The sequence below is a fragment of the Cherax quadricarinatus genome, chromosome 24 (assembly GCF_038502225.1).
Source record: "Cherax quadricarinatus isolate ZL_2023a chromosome 24, ASM3850222v1, whole genome shotgun sequence".
NCBI classification, from domain to species: Eukaryota; Metazoa; Arthropoda; class Malacostraca; order Decapoda; family Parastacidae; genus Cherax; species Cherax quadricarinatus.
Window position 1 is genome coordinate 38,842,123 of NC_091315.1, and position 22,319 is coordinate 38,864,441.

Consider the following 22,319-nt stretch of genomic DNA (forward strand, 5'->3'; position numbering starts at 1 on the left):
TAAATAAAAAATGGACAAAAAAATGCAACAGGCAAAAAAAAACTCTCCCATCCAGGGGAAGAGAAAACTGGTTTGCCCGCGCTGTTTCATCGAGTAGAGAGCCGGGAGACGTCAGCACTGGAACTAAAATCTTCTATATACAGGTTGTCCGCAGGGCTGAACATCAGTTGACCACTCGTCTACTAACGTTGTTGCACGCTCACATCTGCAAACAATGACTGACAGTAGCATTTCCTAAGGTGTGACATGTAACTCAGAGGGCAGCACTGCCCTGACCGTAATACAGGCTTTTTCCTTTAGTTAAAAAAAACACTGGTGCACATACATACAATAATACTATATCCATGGAATTCATTACACTCTGGGTACCCTTCTAAAAGTATTTACATAATTACATGATGTTGTCCACCCTGACTCTATTATCGACTAGCTATACAATGTGTGTGCATTTATACCCATTTCTGCAAGCAAACAATTAGCATAACTAGCGTAGGAGTCGGACAAGTCAGTAGGTACGTCAATGTCACAGAAATGTACTGTTGTCCTGGGTCGCAGGCCATAAGTATGGAGCCTTACTGGGCCGTCTTCCGTACCAGCAGTAGCGGGAGAAGGGGTAGACGGTTTGTCCCTAACATTAGTCTGATCGTGGCGTTGCAACGCACGCGCCTCCAGCTCTACTTCGGCCTGCATATGGTCCACATACTTCATGTGATCAAGGTGGGCTTCCTTGATAGCTCCCGTAGCAATCTCCCTCACCTCGAACTTATTGCCACGGAGCTGTCGTAGGACACGGTAAGGCCCCACAAACTTTGGGACAAGTTTGTGCATACCTGGGGTCTGCACTGGGTTGAGCAACATAACTTTGCAACCTGGTTCCACTTTGCTTTCCTTGGCGCGGGCATTGCGCTCTGACGTGAACCTATCAGTAGCTTTCATAAGGTTCTCTCGTACCCGCTGGAAGACAAGCTGCGTTGTCCTCATCTTTACTACACTGGGGTTATCAGTATCGTAAGTAGGTCTAGGTGGAGTAAACAGAATTTCATATGGTAAGCGCTTGTCATAGCCATACAAAGCAAAATGAGGTGTCTCACCGATCGAGCTGTTGAGGGAGGAATTTAATGTACACTGAACATCTGGGATAGCCTCATCCCATGTAGTACAACTTGGGTTAACGGTTACTCTGAGCACCTCCAGGACTTTGCGATTTGTACGTTCAGCAAGACCATTACTCGCAGGGTGGCGTGGAGCTACTGGCGCTTGATGAATGTTGAATCTGGAGCAAAGATCCTGCATTATGCCATTTATAAACTCAGACCCATTGTCTGACAGAAGGACACGTGGGCAAGTATGACGAAGAACAACATGCTCACGGAAAGCACTAGCGACCGTTTCAGCGGTTTTATCAGGAATGGGTACTAATTCACTGTACCGCGTCAAGTTATCTACCATTACAAGCAGGTGCTTATTTCCCTTCTCCGAGGTCGAGAAGTTCGTCAACAGGTCGACAGAAGTTCTCTCCCAGGGCTCCTTTGTAATGGGATACTTTAGAATGGGGTTAGGACCTGTAATGGTACCCTTGTGCTGTAGGCAGACAACACACTGGTGTACATGCTTGGCAATGTCCGATGCCATCTTAGGCCAGAAATATTTCATTCGTGCCTGTTTGATACTGCGGTCCTTCCCGGGGTGCGCTACACCTGGGACATTGTGGATCAACCTAAGAGTAGCTGGTATCATGGACTCTGGTATCACCAGTTGGTATACGGTTCTGCCGGGGTCCACCAGCTGTGCAACACGGCACAGTACTCCTTGGTTGACCACTAAATCCTTCAGTGGAACGGGAGACTTGACCTGTAAGTCAACGTCCTCCTTGGTAAGGAAACGAAGGACTGGAGACCACACAGGGTCCTGTCGTTGGGCTCTCTCGAGATCCTCAACAGAGAACGAATTGCCGACACTCACGAATGCTATATGTCTCGACAGGGCGTCAGCTACAACATTTTGCTTACCTGGGACATAGCAAATTTCAGGGTTGTAGTCATTGAACGTGAGCGACCACCGAGCATGCTTTCCCGAGAGGTTCTTATTTGCAAAAAGGGCCAATAAGGGTAAATGATCTGTATAAATCTTGATAGGATAATGATAGATGATATCCCGAAAATGACTCAGGGCCCATACAATGGCTAAAGCTTCTAGCTCTGTCACTGAATAATTGACTTCCGCTTTAGTAAGAACACGGCTAGCATAGGCAATAGGCTGTTGCTTCCCATTAGATTCTTGTGACAAGACTGCACCGATGCCAACTTTGCTGGCATCAGTCGTCAAGGTAAATGCCTTGGTGAAATCAGGGAATCTAAGGGTTGGGGCTGATGTTAACTTGTTCTTAAGAATGACAAAAGCTCGTTCCTGATCGCACGTCCACTCAAAAGGGGCATCCTTCTTGAGTAAGCGTGTCAGGGGTGCCGCAATGGTGGAGAAACCTGCGATAAAGGTGCGGTAGAAACCCGCCAGGCCTATGAAGGACCGGACTGCATCCGCCGTCATGGGTCTGGGGAATTTCTGCACGGCCGAGATTTTAGACTCGTCCGTCTTTATGCCATTCTGAGTTACTACGTGACCCAGAAATTTTATTTCCTTCCGGAGGAAATGACATTTGGAGAGCTTTACCTTAAGATTTGCCTGAGCTAGCCTGTCCAATACCCTGTCAAGTTTCTCAAGATGTGACGGGACATCTTGCGACATGACTATGAGATCATCCAGGTAGACCATGAGCGTGCCACCTAGGAGGGTACGGAAAATTGTCGTCATCAAACGACTAAACGTGATTGGGCTTCCGCGCAAGCCGAAGGGCATCCTCCTGAACTGGTAATGACCAGTTGGAGTAGAGAAAGCTGTCAACTCTCTACTCTCATCATCGAGGGGGATCTGCCAGAACCCTTGAAGAAGATCAAGAGTTGAAAAGACCTTATTATCGCCGATGTTCTGCAACAGGTCGTTCAGAACTGGCAATGGAAAACGGTCTGGGATGGTACATGCATTCAGTTTCCTGTAATCGATAACAGGGCGCCAGGTTCCGTCTTTCTTGGGGACCAGAATAAGGGGAGCATTCCACGGGGAAGTGGACTCCTCAATAACTCCATCACGGAGCATCCGTGTAATGAGTTCTTCGGCGAAGACTCTTTGCGCATGTGGCAGGCGATACGCAGGTACATAAATGGGTTTAGTACCTTTGTCAAGTGGAATACGGTGAGAGATCAGTGGGGTCAAACCCATTGACTCACCATCTAGTGCAACTGCAGAACGTGCACGATTGAGAACCTGGAGAAGTTTTGGAACCTCTTCAGGATAGTCTGTCAAAGCTAGATCATCTTCCTGCACTGGCCGGGTGTTGGAAGAGTCAGCAGCAGACTCGCCTGGGAGAACTGCACTCACAAGGAAGTCAGCTGGGGCTTCACCCTCCACTCTCACCGGGAGAGGGAATCTGACAAGGTCAACAAGTGAGGTATTCTTCCGCAGGGGAAATTCTCGACTATGCATGTTGACAACAAGGACTTGCAACTTACCACGTTGCACTGTGTGCAAGGATGGTTCAAGGGAGAGGCCCTTGACTCGGCATGTGTCGTTGTCAACCAGCACATGGTCTCCTTCAAAAGCTCTGCTCACGTACACCGTAACAGGAGTGAGCGAGTTAGCTGACAAAGTGACGTCATACTTTGTACAAGCAGTAACTCTGCTCGCTGATGCCATGACACGAGTCAGACAGTCGCCTGCCGACAGGGATACTGCGGCTTGACAACTGCTGGTCTCTACAACAGCGTCAGAGTTAGAGTGAAGGTTAGACTGGGCGTCCCCAGACTGGGTTTCACTGGTAACTATGCGCTGATGGCCAGGAGGTGATGGGCAACGAGCTCTACTACGAGGTCGATCAGGACGAGAGACCGACCCCGGGGAGAATGTGCTATGGAAACCACCAGTTTCCAACGATTCTAGGCACTGTGCGTACTCTGAGACGGAGTAGCACGTAGTGGATCCTAAGCGCACGCCCCAGAAGGGCACATCCACTCCGTTGAATTCCGCTTTCCACTCAGCTGGATCTAAACGGATCCTAAGATCTGCCATGGTTTTGAACCCTATGAGCAGGTCACCATGGAAAACAATACCATCCACGACTAAGAATTTTGCGGACAGCTTGTGACCCTGGACCACAAATTCTAGCGTTGTGCGACCGCGAACCGTCAGCGGTTTACCTGAGACTCCTCTCAAGGTCTGAATGGCAGATGGCTCTGTCAACATGGCCGCATGAAGGCCAATGTCTCGGAAAAAGGTGGAGCGGACAATGTTAACCACCGAACCTGTGTCTAGGAAAAGCTGAACAGGCTTATTGTGGACAGTGGACTCGATGAGCGGTCCACATGGGTTGTCATACCGAACATGAAGGCATGACAGGCCGACGAGATCCCCGGAGTCACAGCTGCTCGAGGCTCGACACTTGTTGACGAGGCTCGACCTGGAAGGTACGGTAAGAGTCTCAGCAACAACGTCAAGACACTCGGTTTCCTCACTGTCGGCAAGCGTATCACTGCCCAGGGCGGCGAATGCATTGCGGACAGGGACGGAATACAGCGACTCCGACAGGGTTACTACGTCTTTCGCTGGTTTTGCGGACGCGCCTCTTCCCCCGAACTAGTGGAAGGGCTTCTACGAGCATGTGCATTGCGCGACGACTGCTTGCTCCACTCAGCTGTCAGCATACTTCGCAGCTTGTTACACTCATGGGAGGTATGACTGGAAGTATTGTGGTAAACACAGATTCCCTCGCGAGACTGGGCATGGGGACGGTGACGGTTACCTTGATACTGAGCGTGGGGACTGTGACGGTTACTTTGCGGGGACTTAAGTTTGTAACACTCAGATCGGTAGTGCCCACGTTTGCCACAGTTAAAACAAGTCACTACACGCTTAGCGGGTGAGGTTGGGGGTGGTGTCTGCTGGCGACGTTTCGCCCTGGTCCAGGAAGTCGATGACTGCCCTTTTGTATAAGACCGACTGTTGTTACTGTGGTCGCTATTTTTACTTAGGCGCGTATTAGTGGGACTGGGGTTAGAACCTTTGTGAGCTGGCTGTCTGACAGCAGCAGCAAAAGTGACTTCCGGCTGCGACCGCGGGGTCACTGCGGACGGCGCTGCAAGGATGGGTAGGGGATCATCCGCAAAGCGGCAAACCTTGCCTTGCTCGGAAGGCGGCTTGAGCGAGTCGATGGCGTCATATGCACCCAGGACGTCGTGCTGAGGGCCGAGTCCTAGCGCATCAATGGCAGCCCAGAGGTTAGGGGCGGAATCCCTCCGCATGATGCCGACAGCCAGCATGGGGATGATGTCTTTAATAGCAATACGGCCATCACCATCCGCCCACTTAGTGGAGTTGACGGCATCAGTAAAGTCCGTGGCGGCTTGCTCGAAACGGCAAACGCAAGCCAGGGGGCTTTCGTGCCGGTATTGACATTCGGCCAAGACGCTGGTAACGATGTCAATGTAATGGCGTTGGCGACTACGCCGAAAATAACGCCTAAATTCCTCCTTAAGTTCACCCCAAGACTGAATCTTACAGACGCGCTTGAGCTGCACAAAGGCACCTATATCACCCTGGGTGAGATCCACTGCTGCAACAGCAGCACGAATGTACTGTGTATCTGTTGGGCTATCAAATAGAGCCTGAACAGTCGCCTCGACTGACTGCAGCCATGGCTCTAAACTATTTGCACGACCGTCAAAAATAAGGGTCAGTTGTGGACGACGAGCCGGCCCACTGGTGGTCGAGGCGTGAGCCACAAGTTGACCAACTGTCGCTGGGGCTTCGATGCCCTGCCGCGTGCTCACGCTGGCTGAGGCACCATTGCTGGCACCAGCAGAATCTGGGGTATCGGCATGGCCACTGCGTGTCCTAGTCATGACGTCGATTGTTGAAATGCAAGTAGGTCACGAAGATGGTAAACAGGTCAGAGCAAGAAATGGTATGCACTGGCTACAATTCAAAACAGAGTCAAAGAGAACTCAGCACCACAGTACTAGGTAAACTGCTTAGTGATAGAAATAATTTGAGCAAAACAACAATAAAAAGGGAAATAGTGATACACTCTGAACACAAAATAAGAGATGTATGCAAGTGAATGTACTACAGGGAAGTGCACAAAATGAAGCTAAGGATAGTCAATAATTTCACCAGGAATCTGGCAACAAAAATTTATGAAAAGGAGTTTGAACTGTAAACACTGGTAGCAAAAATTGCACAAAATTAAAATAAATCAGGTACTACACAACACTAAACTGTGCTGCAAGCACAGTTTAAAAAGATTGCGGGTGCTAACAGTTGCAAATTGAAATGCAAAAAAAAGGAGGTAATTCACTTGCACAAGGGAAGTTGGCACAAAAAAGATATCAGAGTATGGAATAGTGCCAAAAATCACACAAAAAAAAATACACTGACCAGAATTGCTATATTGCACACAAAATAAAATTAATAAAAATGCAAATTATTAAATTCAAGAATATGGCAAAGGTTAACTGGTGTTAGCAGGGTGTACACTGGCAAAAAGAAAAAAAAAATTACACAATCTCAAGGTCAAAATTAATTAACTTCACAAGGAATTTTGGTAATTAATGGTAAATAAGCAGGTTCCCAAAAATACACTCAATGACTTGGGTATATAAAATAGCAAAAAGCAATGCACATAGGTGAATATTCACTGATAAAACATAGAATATATGTAGAGCAAAATAAATGGGGGAACAGAAAAAAAAAATTTAATGGGCTAGGCACAGATTGTATGACTGCAGGTAGAATATACTAATACTTAAGTACTTGAAGATTACACTTATTAAAAAAAAACTAACAAACAAAACAGTGCAGGGGTGTCAACAATCTGTGGCTAACTTGCAGGTGCAACTAAAAAAAAATAACAGCACACAGGAATTACATGAAAACTGTATGTGAGAGGTAAATTGTATAAATGGTTAACACTGAACAATTTAAATCAATAACTGAGGTGCAAGAAGCAGAATAGAGAACAAACTGGAATTTAAAATGTAGGAGTGCAAAAATAAATTCACAAAATTTAAGCTGTAGGTAAATGGCAAAATGTGCACTGATGACAATGAACAATTTACTGAAGTATGGCTTCAGTAACTAACTGTATTGGTGCAGGACAGTTAAATAATGTCACAAAATATTAGGAAATGCTAGGTAAGTCACTGTTTACTTAACTTTGAGTGCAGGTGGACGAAGGTACGGCAGGTGCTGGAACTTTCAGTGATGTTCTAGTGACACTACACGCCTCGTAGCATTTGTATACTGCTATGGGGCTTCAATGTCGTAGAAAAAAAAATATCAGAAAGGACTTGGGAAGAACAGGAAAGACCGGAGTAACTCTGTGGAGGTATAAGAAGTTAAGAGACGTGGATACCCGGCGTGAACCAGAGCTGGTGTATGGTTGTTTACACTGGCAAGCGTGTCTGGGCGCGCTGACTGACTGCGGCTTCAGCACACGGAGAACAAAACATTTACTGCACTACTCGAACGTGCTAAAAACAAGCTTAAGTGAAACTTTGAACTGGGACGAGTAAGTTTTACTGTAACAAATCACTGGGGAAAACAGAACTGGTGATGAACTGGGAATAAAACAACAAGGGAAAGGGAAAAAAAAAAAAATTTTTTAAACTGGGCAACACAAAAAAAAAACTGCACTGGCTGGAGATACGTAGGCGCTGAGTAGTAGTAGACACTATGATGAGTCACGAGCTGCCGTAGACGCTGAACTTTGCTGGCTTAGGGGCTAAGCCAACTGGGTTCCCACGTGGTTAAGCCCGGTAGAACTTCTTGGAGGAACTCTACTTCTTGTAGCTGAGAAGGGCGTAGGGACGCTGTAGGAGGCAGGAGAATGGTGCTGGAGAGTGTTGAAGGGCTGTAGAGAGGGTGATGAGGTGAACACGTGACTGCTAAGGCTGGAGATGACGCCGTGATGCCTATGTCCAGATTTTGTGGGAAAAATCTAGGACGAAGATCTATCTCGGGTCCCGTCAAGACGCTGGGAGTAGCAGATAACTCTTTAGGCTAGCAGGTGCGTTGGATGACGACGGATGATGTTGACTGGTGTCGACCGATCCCCTCCACCCTGAAAGGCTCACAATGCCGCTGACTCCGCTGTCACCACTGTTATTACTGTTCTTGCTGCTGAACAGCGGTTTAGTGCCGATGAAGGTAGCGTAGGTAGCAATGATACGGCCGTGGACTAGATTGGCTTTAATCGGGTAGGAGTGAGTACACAACGGGCAGTGTGAGGAAGTGACCGCAAGCCAGTCCGTGGAGGGGGGAGAACTTGTGTACGGCAGGTCGGTCCAGGCGGGAGTGAGAGAGGGTGGACTGTGTGTCCCACCGACCTAGGTAGGCCTACAGAGGGCAGCACTGAATGCCGCGAAATATGAACTAGTCAGAGCAGACGGCTAGGCTGTGTGCTCTGCCAGTACAGGCTGTCTACAATATTGACCTTACCTAGTTACTACATTGACCTTACCTAGTTACTATATTGACCTTACCTAGTTACTATATTGACCTTACCTAGTTACTATATTGATCTTACCTAGTTACTGTATTGGCCTTACCTAGTTACTATATTGACCTTACCTAGTTACTATATTGACCTTACCTAGTTACTATATTGACCTTACCTAGTTACTATATTGACCTTACCTAGTTACTACATTGACCTTACCTATTTACTATATTGACCTTACCTAGTTACTATATTGACCTTACCTAGTTACTATATTGACCTTACCTAGTTACTACATTGACCTTACCTAGTTACTATATTGACCTTACCTAGTTACTATATTGACCTTACCTAGTTACTATATTGACCTTACCTAGTTGATGTACTGACCTTACCTGACTCCTACAGTGACCTTACCTGGCTCTTACAGTGACCTTACCTGGTTCCTACAGTGACCTTACCTGGCTCTTACAGTGGCCTTACCTGGCTCCTGCAGCGACCTTACCTGGCTCCTACAATGACCTTACCTGGCTCCTACAGTGACCTTACCTGTCTTCTACAGTAACCTTACATGGTTCCTACAGTGACCTTACCTGGCTCTTACAGTGACCTTACCTGGCTCCTACAATGACCTTACCTGGCTCCTACAGTGACCTTACCTGGCTTCTACAGTGACCTTACATGGTTCCTACAGTGACCTTACCTGACTCTTACAGTGATCTTACCTGGCTCCTAAAATGACCTTACCTGGCTTCTACAGTGACCTTACCTGGCTCTTACAGTGACCTTACCTGGCTCCTACAATGACCTTATCTGGCTCCTACAGTGACCTTACCTGGCTTCTACAGTGACCTTACATGGTTCCTACAGTGACCTTACCTGACTCTTACAGTGATCTTGGCTCCTACAGTGACCTTACCTGACTCTTACAGTGATCTTACCTGGCTTCTACAGTGACCTTACCTGGCTCCTACAATGACCTTACCTGGCTCCTACAATGACCTTACCTGGCTTCTACAGTGACTTTACTTGGCTCCTACAATAACCCTACCTTTCTCCTAGTGACCTTACCTGGCTCCTACAATGACCTTACCTGGCTCCTACAATGACCTTACCTGGCTTTTGCAGTGACCTTACTTGGCTCCTACAATAACCCTACCTTTCTCCTACAGTGACCTTACCTGGCTCCTACAATGACCTTACCTGGCTTCTACAGTGACTTTACTTGGCTCCTACAATAACCCTACCTTTCTCCTACAGTGACCTTACCTGGCTCCTACAATGACCTTACCTGGCTTCTACAGTGACTTTACTTGGCTCCTACAATAACCCTACCTGGCTCCTACAGTGACCTTACCTGGCTCCAACAATGACGTTACCTGGCTTCTACAGTGACCTTACTTGGCTCCTACAATAACCCTACCTTTCTCCTACAGTGACCTTACCTGGCTCCTGGCGTCAGTCATGAGAAGTCCGTTCTTCCACCAAGTGATGGTGGCCGAGGGTCGTGACCCAGACGACTCGCACACCACCTTGTACTGACGACCCTCCGAGAAAGGACCGCCAGGTGACCCCAAGATCCGCACGTCCAGAGGAGGGACTGTGTGAAGACACACCATGAGCAAAGTGGATCAGATGGAGGATCAAGTGGATCAGATGGAGGATCAAGTGGATCAAACGGATCAAATATATCATGTGGATCAAATAGATGGAACGTCGCATTTTCTGTAATAGTGACAAGAACACGTTCACTGCAGAAACTTTTCTTGGGAGAACGTTTCGCCCTGTGTTGAGACTTATCAAGCTTTATCGTGGCGTGATAAGGCTTTGCGCTGAGCGAAACTCGCTCCCCGTGAGAGTTTCGGCTGTAGCATGTGAGGTTTCTGCACACAAAGAGAAGGTCATAATATTTTGTCTGCCAGGAGAAACAGAAGAATTTCTCCCGAGGCCAGAGATGGACACAAGCTCTCGCATTTAAGCAATAAACTTTGTTAATCTTTCTTTGTGTTGTATCTTCTCGGAAAATATCTATTATTATTGTTACTAGCGTTAATAGTACATGATGATCGTCTCAAAGAAGCTGTTAGTACCTTGATGGTAACCTTCCCCTGGCTTGTCTCTCCACCAAGTTGAAACAGAGATCAAGGTAAATAATGTGATGATAGGGCTTTCTCTGTGTTCTCAGTTACTGAACAAGAGGAGGAGGAAAGCGTGGATAAATATGGGCCAATGGCGAGACTGTGAGAGGAGAGAACAGAAGGAGGGACAAGTAAGTAATGGGGATATAACTAGAAGACACAGTGTATGATGGGAAGGGGTGTACAGGTACGTTAATATTGACGCATTGTGGGAATAAGACACATATACACAGTATACAGAACGTCATCAGTACTGTATTTACAGTATGCAAATAAGACAAATAATACTGTCTATGATATTTTTTTATTCATAATGCCACAACCGGCACTGAGTGTCTTATTTGCATACATCATCAACAACATTAATAATATCGAGTCCACCATAAAATTCGTGTTAGAGGAGAGGGACAACCACCTACCTTTCCTAGAAGTTCTACACACTGGCGTCGACAGACGACAGGAAGCACACCAATAAAGACGACCTCATTCACTTCTATTCACACTCAGGATACCAGAACCAAGCGAGGTGTCAGCATTAGTTTCTTCCTTGGGGTTAAAGGATTTTCATCTAGCATTGTCTCGAGGAGTGTGAATATATCAGTTACGTCTTTGAAAAGCTGCAGTTTCCGCTATTTCATCTATGAGTGTAGAGCGTCCTCTCTATATATCATCGGATATATCAAAAAAACAACACGCATGCGAGTACTTCCACCAGGTACATAGTTCGTGGTATCAGTAAGATGGCCAACTACATTTCCCCAGCAATGAAGGGTAGTCATGTTACAGTAGGAACCAGTTCCTCGACCACCATCAATGACCTGGTTAAACCAAAACCAGCCAGCACCGCACAAGTAAGTGCTGGCGTGTATATATAATCCGTGGCAGGTCAACACAGGAGAAACAGGCAGGGTTATAGACTAACGTGTTAGTGAACATAGATACTCCCGCAGTCATGATGATATAAGTAACACTTGTGTCCAACTTAGTAACACACATGGTCACAACATGAGGTGGGAAGGAACAGACTTACCAAAGCAAATTATTTACTAAGACGTCAGTCAGTGCATGAAAGCCTCCAGGATTTCAGTTTCTAAGACTGTCACACAAACTTAGGGAGCTTCGGTATCTCCAGTATTCTCACACAAATGATTATGCCCAGCCACAACACTGCCAGTAATTCTCACTGATAGATTTATAATACGCATGTGGTTCTGAAAGCTCTGGCAACGTCTCACACTAAGTTAAATCCTGTGCTTGGAAGGTGCTTGTCAAGCTAGTTATTGAATGACTGTATTGTCTTGGCGCTTATACCATTATCCAGAAGTTTATTGCATTCCGCTATAATTCTGTTTGCAAAAAAAAAAAAAACTACATACGTTCGTGTTGCAACCTCTGCCTCGCAGTTTCATTCTATTGTTTCGAGTTATGGACTGATTCAGCACTTAGAATAATTCTTTATGTTAGAGTGCGTCGAAGTCACTTAAAATCTTAAAGATTTGAATGAAATCTCGTCATAGTCTTTGTTTCTTAAGAGAATAAAAGACTGTGTGCATTGAGCCACTGTCAACAAAGTTGTAGATGAGTAGAATAACTGCCTAGTAGAGTCATTAAAGAGGCCAAGAACATTGGACACACAAATGGCTTAGGAATTAGATCCAAAAGGGTTAACATGAGTGCTTCTAGATTTATATCTTCAATTTTATATTTTGTTGCAAGTAAATTTATATTTGTTTAATATATGTGGTATTTTATATTCCCTAATAAAATACCCCAACATATCACATAGGTTATTATACTGTCTGTCTCTATATTCCTCAATAAGTGGACAACAAAGCACATAGTGTAGAGAAAAGTGACCATAAGGTCTCTCTAATATTTTCTTTCGTACTTCCGGACTCTCGTTGAGGCTACAGTCACACCGTGAGTCACAGCTGTGCCACACTCACACCATGAACTTTCCACACTTACTCCAAACGTATGGTCACACCTCAGCCACTTCTATGCCTGTATTCCATGCCTTCCTTATGCTGAGGTCGTGTTCCACATGATATCAACTTTTTCTCCGCAATAAGATATACATATTCTACCACGACGGGATAAAATTGTCTTCCCAGGCCGGATTACAAATTCTACCAGGGCAGGATAACTTCTCGCCCCGACAGGATATTATCTTCTCTCCCCGACAGGATATCAACTTTTCTTCTCAACACGATATTAACTTCTCGCCCCGACAGGATGTCAACTTCTCTTCCCGACAGGATAACAAATCTTCCACGACAAGATACCAGCCTTTCTCCGTGTTCCGTGGCCCTTGGGACCCTGCTAGCCCTGATGGCCCTGGTGGCCCTGGTGGCCCTGGTGGCCAGGGGCCAAGCAACTCCCAACAAAGAACTCACTCACGCGAGCCACGGACTTACGATATAATATATTACCAAAGTTTTAATGGACGCTGTACAACGCAAAAAAAAAATGCTTTTATTGGGATTAAATAGCATCGAACTGTTTTGGATTAGGATCTGAAAGTATTACTATACTCAGCATAGAAAAGTTTGTGCAAACACTTGCACGAGAGGGATATATATAAATATATATATATATATATATATATATATATATATATATATATATATATATATATATATATATATATATATATATATATATATATATATATATATATATATATATATATATATATATATATATATATATATATATATATATATATAAAAACAAAGGGAAGTTGAATGATAGCTCTAGGCTTTTCGTGTTGCAATCAATGCATCATCAGGCGCTGGCATTGTTGTAGAAATGAGTAGGAAGTCCAGGCAGATTAGTTCAGGGGAGCAATTTCTAGCTCGAATATATGCAGACAGATAATACAGATTAATAATGCAGATAGAAAATGCAGTTAACTCACAGCTTAGGTCTATGGTGACAGCAGCAGCCAGAGGCACAGAGAGGTTAGAGTTTGAGGCCTTGCAAGTGAAGACTCGGTAGAGGTCATCTCGGGTCAGTGCAGGGAGTGTCAAGGTGTTGACCGTGTACTCTGTCTTCTGCTCCTCTATAACGTCGTCCAGCAGGGTAGCCTCGTTCCACCACACCACCTGAGGCGCCGGCCGACCTGTAGGGAGAAAGGTGAGCGAAACATCAGGTAGTACAAGCATGTTGTTTTTATAGTAAAGTGAAGAATCAAGAGTTTACATAGATAGTGTTTTATTCGTCAGGAAACAAGGTGTTTTTCTCCTGGTGTGTGCGTGTGTGTGTTACGTGTTGATTTCTTGGTAAGGTGTTCACCCCATCTGAGAAACAAGAAGTAATAGGCACAGTGAGAAATAAGATTCCATAGGCGCAGTTAGAAGCAAAGATTCCATAGGCGCACCAAAAGAACACCATGTCAGCAAGTTCCGGGGTCTGGAGTCCTCTACCAGCAGATATAAGGAATGATTCAGCAGTAAAATTGTACGCTTGCACAATGAAGATAGAAGGAGGCTGCACACAGTGCCAGGTCCTCGTGCTGATGACCTCCTGGAGGTTACCTGGAGGTTATTCCGGGGATCAACGCCCCCGCGGCCCGGTCCATGACCAGGCCTCCCGATGGATCAGGGCCTGATCAACTAGGCTGTTACTGCTGGCCGCACGCAGTCCAACGTACGAGCCACAGCCCGGCTGATCCGGCACTGACTTTAGGTATCTGTCCAGCTCTCTCTTGAAGGCAGCCAGGGGTTTATTGGCAATTCCCCTAATGCTTGATGGGAGGCTGTTAAACAGTTTTGGGCCCCGGACACTTATGGTGTCCAATGGCACCCCTACTTTTTATTGGGGGCATTTTGCATCGCCTGCCCAGTCTTTTACTTTCGTAGGGAGTGATTTCTGTGTGCAGATTTGGGACCATTCCTTCCAAGATTTTCCAAGTGTATATTATGATATATCTCTCCCTCCTGCGTTCTAACGAGTACAAGTCAAGTGCTTCCAAGCGTTCCCAGTAGTTAAGGTGCTTGACAGAACTTATACGTGCAGTAAAGGATCTCTGTACACTCTCTAGATCTGCGATTTCACCTGCTTTGAATGGAGATGTTAATGTACAGCAGTATTCCAGCCTAGAGAGAACAAGTGATTTGAAAAGGATCATCATGGGCTTGGCATCTCTCGTTTTGAAAGTTCTCATTATCCATCCTATCATTTTCTTTGCACGTGCGATCGTGGCACTGTTGTGATCCTTGAAAGTGAGATCCTCAGACATTACTACTCCCAGGTCCCTTACATTAGTTTTCCGCTCTATTGTATGGCCGGAGTCAGTAGTATACTCTGTTCTAGTTATTATCTCCTCCAGTTTTCCATAACGGAGTAGTTGGAATTTGTCCTCATTGAACATCATATTGTTTACCGTTGCCCATTGGAAAACTTTGCTTATATCTTCTTGGAGATTAACCGCGTCCTCAGCAGATGACAGCCTCATGCAGATCCTAGTATCATCCGCAAAGGATGATACGGTGCTGTGGTGTATATCTCTGTTTATGTCTGATATGAGGATAAGGAATAAGATGGGGGCGAGTACTGTGCCTTGTGGAACAGAGCTCTTCACTATGGCAGCCTCCGATTTAACTCTGTTGACCACTACTCTTTGTGTTCGATTTGTTAGGAAGTTGAAGATCCATCTCCCCACTTTCCCAGTTATTCCTTTAGCACGTATTTTATGGGCTATTACGCCATGATCGCATTTGTCAAATGCTTTTGCAAAGTCTGTGTATATTACATCTGCATTCTGATTTTCTTCCAGTGCATCCAAGGCCATGTCATAGTGATCCAGTAGTTGTGAGAGGCAGGAGCGACCTGCCCTGAACCCATGTTGCCCTGGATTGTGCAGATTTTGGGAATCCAGGTGATTTGCAATCCTGCTTCTTAGCACTCTTTCAAAGATTTTTATGATGTGGGACGTCAGAGTTATTTGTCTATAGTTCTTAGCTAATGCTTTGCTGCCACCTTTATGGAGTGGGGCTATATCCGTTGTTTTAAGTGACTGTGGAATTTCACCCATGTCCAAGCTCCTCCTCCATAGTGTACTTAGGGCACGCGAGAGGGGTTTCTTGCAGTTCTTAATGAAAACAGAGTTCCACGAGTCTGGGCCCGGGGCTGAGTGCATAGGCATGTTGTCAATGGCTTTTTCGAAATCTATCGGAGTTAGGGTAATGTCGGAAATCTGGCATACATTTATGGAGTTTTGAGGCTCATTCATGAAGAAATCATTTGGGTCGTCGATCCTCAGACCGATTAGTGGTTCACTAAACACAGAGTCGTACTGGGATTTCAATATTTCACTCATTTCCTTGTTGTCATCTGTGTAAGTCCCATCCTGTCTGAGTAAGGGCCCGATACTAGATGTGGTATTTGCCTTGTTTTTGGCATATGAAAAGAAATATTTTGAATTTCTTTCAATTTCACTAATAGCTTTAAGCTCCTCCTGCCTCTCCTGGTTCCTGTAAGAGTCATTTAGCTTAAGTTCGATAGTTTCCACTTCCCTGGTCAGCGCCTCCTTTCGTGTATCAGATATTCTAGCACTCCTGAGGAGCTCAGTGACTCTTCGTCGTCTTCTGTAGAGGGAGCGTCTTTTTCTCTCCAGTTTACTCCTGCTCTTCTTCTTAGGGGAATATGCCTAGAACATGCTTCGGCTACCAGGAAGTTGATCCTTTCAAGGCACTGGTTTGGATCCATGTCATTTAAGACATCTTCCCAACATGTTTCGTTTAGGACATGGTTTACCTGGTCCCAGTTGATGTTCTTGTTGTTGAAGTGGCAGTGGCACTACCTTAAACAGAAAGAAGTGCCAGATTAGCCAGGCATATATACATGTATAAATATATATATATATATATATATATATATATATATATATATATATATATATATATATATATATATATATATATATATATATATATATATTTATATATATATATATATATATATATATATATATATATATATATATATATATATATATATATATATATATATATATACCTCAGCGAGAGTATAACATCCCATTTCACGCATAAATAGCCACTTATTACCACTTATATTCCACTTAATCAACGCTGTGTATAACGAAAACTATACTGGGGGTAAACGATAATCTTTACAGAGAAATCAACATTTCAATTTCAATTTATTACAGAATTTTGAAAATACGGGGAATACACAAATACTAGTGTATTACCGCTTATACAAAATATGGCAGTGACTCACAGTAGTGACTCCCTATAGCATTGACTTTTCATAGGAGTGACTTCCCACAGCAGTGATTTCTGTGGTAGCGTATGCCTGGTTCATTTCACTCTGCCTCCTCTCACTAAACCAGTAACAAGAAACACTTTTCTTGTTCAGAGTATATTTGTTTAGGAGTCATCAGGAAGTATGTGGCAGTCCTTGTCTCTTTACAGCGGCTGATTGTGAGTTTACCTGAGAGCAAATTAAAGACATGTAGTACTTAGGGCGAGCGAGTACAGAGGAGCAGTTCTGTGCTGGACCGGTGGTGTGGGGGGGCCTGTGCTGGACCACTTTAAAGGATGTGAGAGTACAGTTTTGCAGCCCTGTGCTCGACCACTTAAGGCCAGATAGTTGGCGGGAGTGAAGTGTTTCATCAAGTGTCTGGTGCTGCGTCTTATGAATAAACTCTTGCTTCTCCGTCTCATCTTCTTCTTCCTGCCTCAATCCTCTAATCTTCTCTATTACTCCTCTTTGCCTCCTCTTACACCATCTCCTTCTCCACTTCCTCTTACTCCACCTTCTCCTTCTCCACTTCCACCTCGTCTTCCCTTCGATGTCTCGACCCACACCAACACATTCCACGTCAGCTTGAATAAGTTTGAAGGACTGTGTTTACATTAGGTAGCATTTCTCGAGAATCACTATTATGCCTCTTATTCATTCAACATGAAGAATCCAACACCTTCCAATGCAAGACAGATCTGCGCTCTGTGTATAACTTTTGAGTTATGATTTAAATAGAGCTCTACACAGAGGGGAAATATTGCTCCGATAAAAGCTTTCACTGTGACGTGCATATTTCTACTCTAAAGTCGGCAGTACGCCAAGCCAGGCTCAAGCTCCTGTTGTATCAAGCCACTCTTCCTCCCCCTACTATATCAAGCCACTCTCCTTTCCCCTATTGTATCAAGCCACTCTCCCTCCCCCTACTGTATTAAGCCACTCTCCCTTCCCCTATTGCATCAAGCCACTTTCTCCCTACTGTATCAAGCCACTCTCCCTTCCTCTATTGCATCAAGCCACTCTCCCTTCTCCCTATTGTATCAAGCCACTCTTCCTCCCCTACTGTATTAAGCCACTCTCCCTTCTCCTATTGTATCAAGTCACTCTCCTTTCTCCTATTATATCAAGCCACTCTCCCTCCCCCTACTGTATTAAGCCACTCTCCCTTCCCCTATTGTATCAAGCCACTTTCCACTCCCCCTATTGCAGAGGTTCTTAACGGGGAGTATCCACACCCTTTAGGTAACCAAGTAACGAGGTTATGGGACTCTATGAACAACTTACTGTTTTTCTATAAATATACGTAATAAAATCCTTATGATTTTCTTTCAGTTGTTGTGTTGGTAACTGTCTATATGTCAAAGTAAAACCGAGCTACTGATATCTCTTCAGAATCGTACTGGTACCTAACAGGACTGGTGATGGTGGTGATGATTTACACAGTCTGGTGAAAGGGGTATAGGAACATACTGGGCAATGTATTGTGAGGCTGTTATCGTAATAAGGTTAATAACCTCTGCATTATACCAGGCCACGTATCCCTCCCCTCTGCCCCTGCCCCCTGCCTGTCCTGGCTACTTACTCCACATACTTCTTAGAGCCAACATATAGGAGTGGGCTATCGCCAAAGTTTGCCAAAGCAATTATTTATGAAATTAATAAAAGTGTTTGCTCCCACGAAACTCATAAATAATAGTAAGTCTGGGTACAATGTTTCAAACTTTATTAAGTATGGCGGAGTATATTGCCTACCACGCCAGTATGTCTGGTGTATAAGAACATAAGAATGGGAGGCGCTACAACAGGCCTGCTGGCCCTTACTTGGCAGGTCATTCTCATACTCAACCCCTTTTCATTCACATATTTGCCTAGTTTGTTATTAAAGCGGCTTAAAATGTTAGATTCAAGGGTCCTACTTGGTATTGTTCTGCTCATCTGCGACTCTTCTGCTTAATCAAAGAAAATTCTATATCATTTCTTGACTTTAAGTTTATCCAACTTGAATTTATTTTTCCGAGTTGTTGTTTTAGTTAGATATTCTACGGATTTTAGAGTGGTAATTAAGGAGGCTTCAATGCAGTCTACTCACCTGGAGTATACCTAGAGGGTATTTCGGGGGCCAACGCCCCCGCCGCCCGGTCCATGATCAAGCTGCCTATACCGACCAGGTTCGCTATAGATTGTTCAGTGTTGTTTCAGTGCATGAGATACCCATCTTTAGACCAGCAATGCATGTGTACGACACATGCATTGTTGGTGTAATCTCATCTTGCAGTATACTTGCACTCACGAAAGCGTGCGCGAAGATTTCTATTCGACGTCCTTGTATCCTTCAGAGTGACCAAGGTCGAAGGGTCGAGACGGATTAAGTAAAGATATTTTAAGTGTATACACGTGTGTCTTTTCTTGCGTGTTTTCCAGTGTATTTATATCCATTCTGTAGTATAAAGACCAGAATTGAGCCACATAGTTTAGCTGAGGCCTGACAAATGATGTCTACAGCTGCTGTAGAATACAGTGACCTTTATACAAATAACCCACACATGGGAGAGAGGACGTTTCAGTCCGACTGAGACCATTTACAGAGTTACACTAACACACGAGAGTGAGGCAGACAGAAACATCGTTGTAAGCTCCTCTCTCCAATGAGCGGGTTATTTGTGTATTGTTTCAGTCACCGTACTGTGCCTTTTTGTTCTTCACAGTGACCTCTGGGCACCTGTTAATATTCTTAATATGATTCCAAGTAATGTGTGCGCTTAGGCAGAAGTGAGATCATATGACGACTACGTTGTGATGTGACATGACCGCCACATCTCCACTCATTTTGACATGTCCACATAAGTAGTGGAGATGGGATAACTTTCTGCTTGATTCTCTCGTGTCTCTAACTGCGATCTAAGCTGGAGATCGGGCCTGGGACCGGGCCATGGGGGCGTTGACCCCCGCAAGCGGCTCCAGGTAACCCACCTCCTCTTCAACACAGGCTGTCATGTGATAAGCATCATCAGATGACCCTCGAGGTGTTGCTGTGGGTGACGCCAGCGTTGCTGCGGCCATCTCTGCTACATGTGTATTAATCTTTGTTAAATCTAAACGAGAGGTTCAGGTAACAAGTGAGAGGTAATACCTTCAACTTAACATACGAAATGATCAGGTAACAATTTAGGCAATAAGATTGAATGATTCAACCTGCCTTCGATATTAACTTTTGGGATCGAATCCCATATGTCAGCTAAGAGGTATTCCATCCTATCGTGGATATTTATATATATATATATATATATATATATATATATATATATATATATATATATATATATATATATATATATATATATATATATATATATATATATATATATATATATATATATATATATATATATATATATATATATATATATATATATATATATATATATATATACAAGGAATTCGCAAGAGCAGGCGAAATATACACAAACATTGATCTCTGGCTGAAGGAGACTCGAACCTACGAAACTTGGAACAAGGTACGCAGTGCTATACCATTCTCACCACACTGGACCAATACCTTGGCATCCAGCTTGCGCTAGACGTTGATCCAAGGCAGCCAGCTTTCAGGGAGAAGGCTTACAGCTTTTCATCTCATCCCCTGCATGCATCAGCCTTACTAGAGATTTTAACAATGCAAGGAATTCGCAAGAGCATGCGAAATATACACAAACACTGATCTCTGGCCGAAGGAGACTCGAACCTACGAACCTTGGAACAAGGTACGAAGGTATGAAGAAGAGTGATGTGATGCATGTAACACGCCATTAAGTATTTCTGAGATCTAAGGCTTCAGAAGAGTTACCTATGAATACAGGATCAGTGCATGGTAGCAACCCAGTAACTTACATAACACAGTATATTCATCTGGAGTGATTAGCATACCATTGTGTTACACCAATTATTAGCAAGCCAGGGCAATTGGGAGTTGTTGGGGCCCTGAGGAAGGTGGAAATTGTGGGGGTGGGGGCCTGACGACCATTCGAGATGTAGAGGGCCCTGACGACCACGGGAGATGTAGGGGGCCCTGACGACCATGGGAGATGTAGGGGGCCCTGACGACCATGGGAGATGTTGGAGTTCTCGCTACCAATGAAATTTTAGTGGTCTTCGAGACTATGGGAGTACTGATGGCCCCCTGCTTAGGAGCCATGACAATCATAGTCTAGGAACCCTAAGAGCAGTAATTATTAAGAGCGTCGTTAGCGTGTGTTATACTGGACAGTCACTAATGAGGGTTGATGGATAACGCCATTATTCCTGACTAGATAATTGACTGCGGTATTGACTAGGAAGAGAGAGAGAGAGAGAGAGAGAGAGAGAGAGAGAGAGAGAGAGAGAGAGAGAGAGAGAGAGAGAGAGAGAGAGAGAGAGATATGTGTTCGTGTTGTCTGTCATTCAACATACAATGCCTGTCTGACATTTGTCATTCAGCTGACGTACAATAGTTGACATTTACTTCCGCAGTTACATTGTATATTATACAAGAGATTAGACAGACTCGCTCAAGAGTGTCTTGAAGACTGAGCACACAGCAGTGAAGTGATTACTGGTGTACAGGTACACTCAGGGAGGACGAGAAGCAGTGTTCTTAGGAGGGAGAAAGGGAGAAAGGGAGGAAGGAAGGAAGGAAAGAAGGAAGGAAGGAAAGAAGGAAAGAAGGAAGGAAGGAAAGAAGGAAGGAAAGAAGGAAGGAAGGAAAGAAGGAAGGAAGGAAAGAAGGAAAGAAGGAAAGAAGGAAAGAAGGAAGGAAGGAAAGAATGAAGGCAGAAAGCCAGTAGTGATAGGAAAAGAAACAGGATGAAGTGTCCAGTATTTCGTTACCTGGAGTTTACCTGGAGAGAGTTCCGAGGGTCAACGCCCCCGCGGCCCGGTCTGTGACCAGGTGATATAAACAACACTTGAGTGTTCTCCACACTGCTTTCCTTTACTGAGTTACTAAACATTGATTCATATTGGTCGCTTAGAATATCAATAATTTCTTTACCATGGTCAGTGCAGGAACCTACTGTCACTATTGCTTCACTTCTACACGTAGGTCTTAACTTGGACTTTTGCATATGTAGAGAAATATTTGGGTTTTATTCTAATATCCTGGACAATTTTTTTTTGTTCCCCATATGTGTTTATGTCTTTGTGAAGGTATAGGTTTTTGTTCTACTTCAAGTTTGACAGCATTTCAGTAACTCTCTTCCCACTTCTCTACATTCTTCTACGTTCTCTTTTTATATATGAGTTTTAAGTTTTCTAAGTAACTCGTATATATATATATATATATATATATATATATATATATATATATATATATATATATATATATATATATATAT

General features: G+C 44.3%; 1 protein-coding gene across 1 annotated transcript in view; it reads right to left on the reverse strand.

The window, feature by feature from the left end:
* The window catches only part of LOC128690881 (protein turtle homolog B), a 91,423-nt gene that overhangs the window by 36,260 nt on the left and 32,844 nt on the right, over positions 1-22,319 (reverse strand). Inside the window, exons 4-5 of the mRNA XM_070088492.1 lie at positions 13,604-13,807; positions 9,991-10,145 (exon numbers count right to left, since the gene is read on the reverse strand). Coding sequence (XP_069944593.1) covers positions 9,991-10,145; positions 13,604-13,807 — 359 coding nt within the window. The remainder of the gene's footprint in view (positions 1-9,990; positions 10,146-13,603; positions 13,808-22,319) is intronic.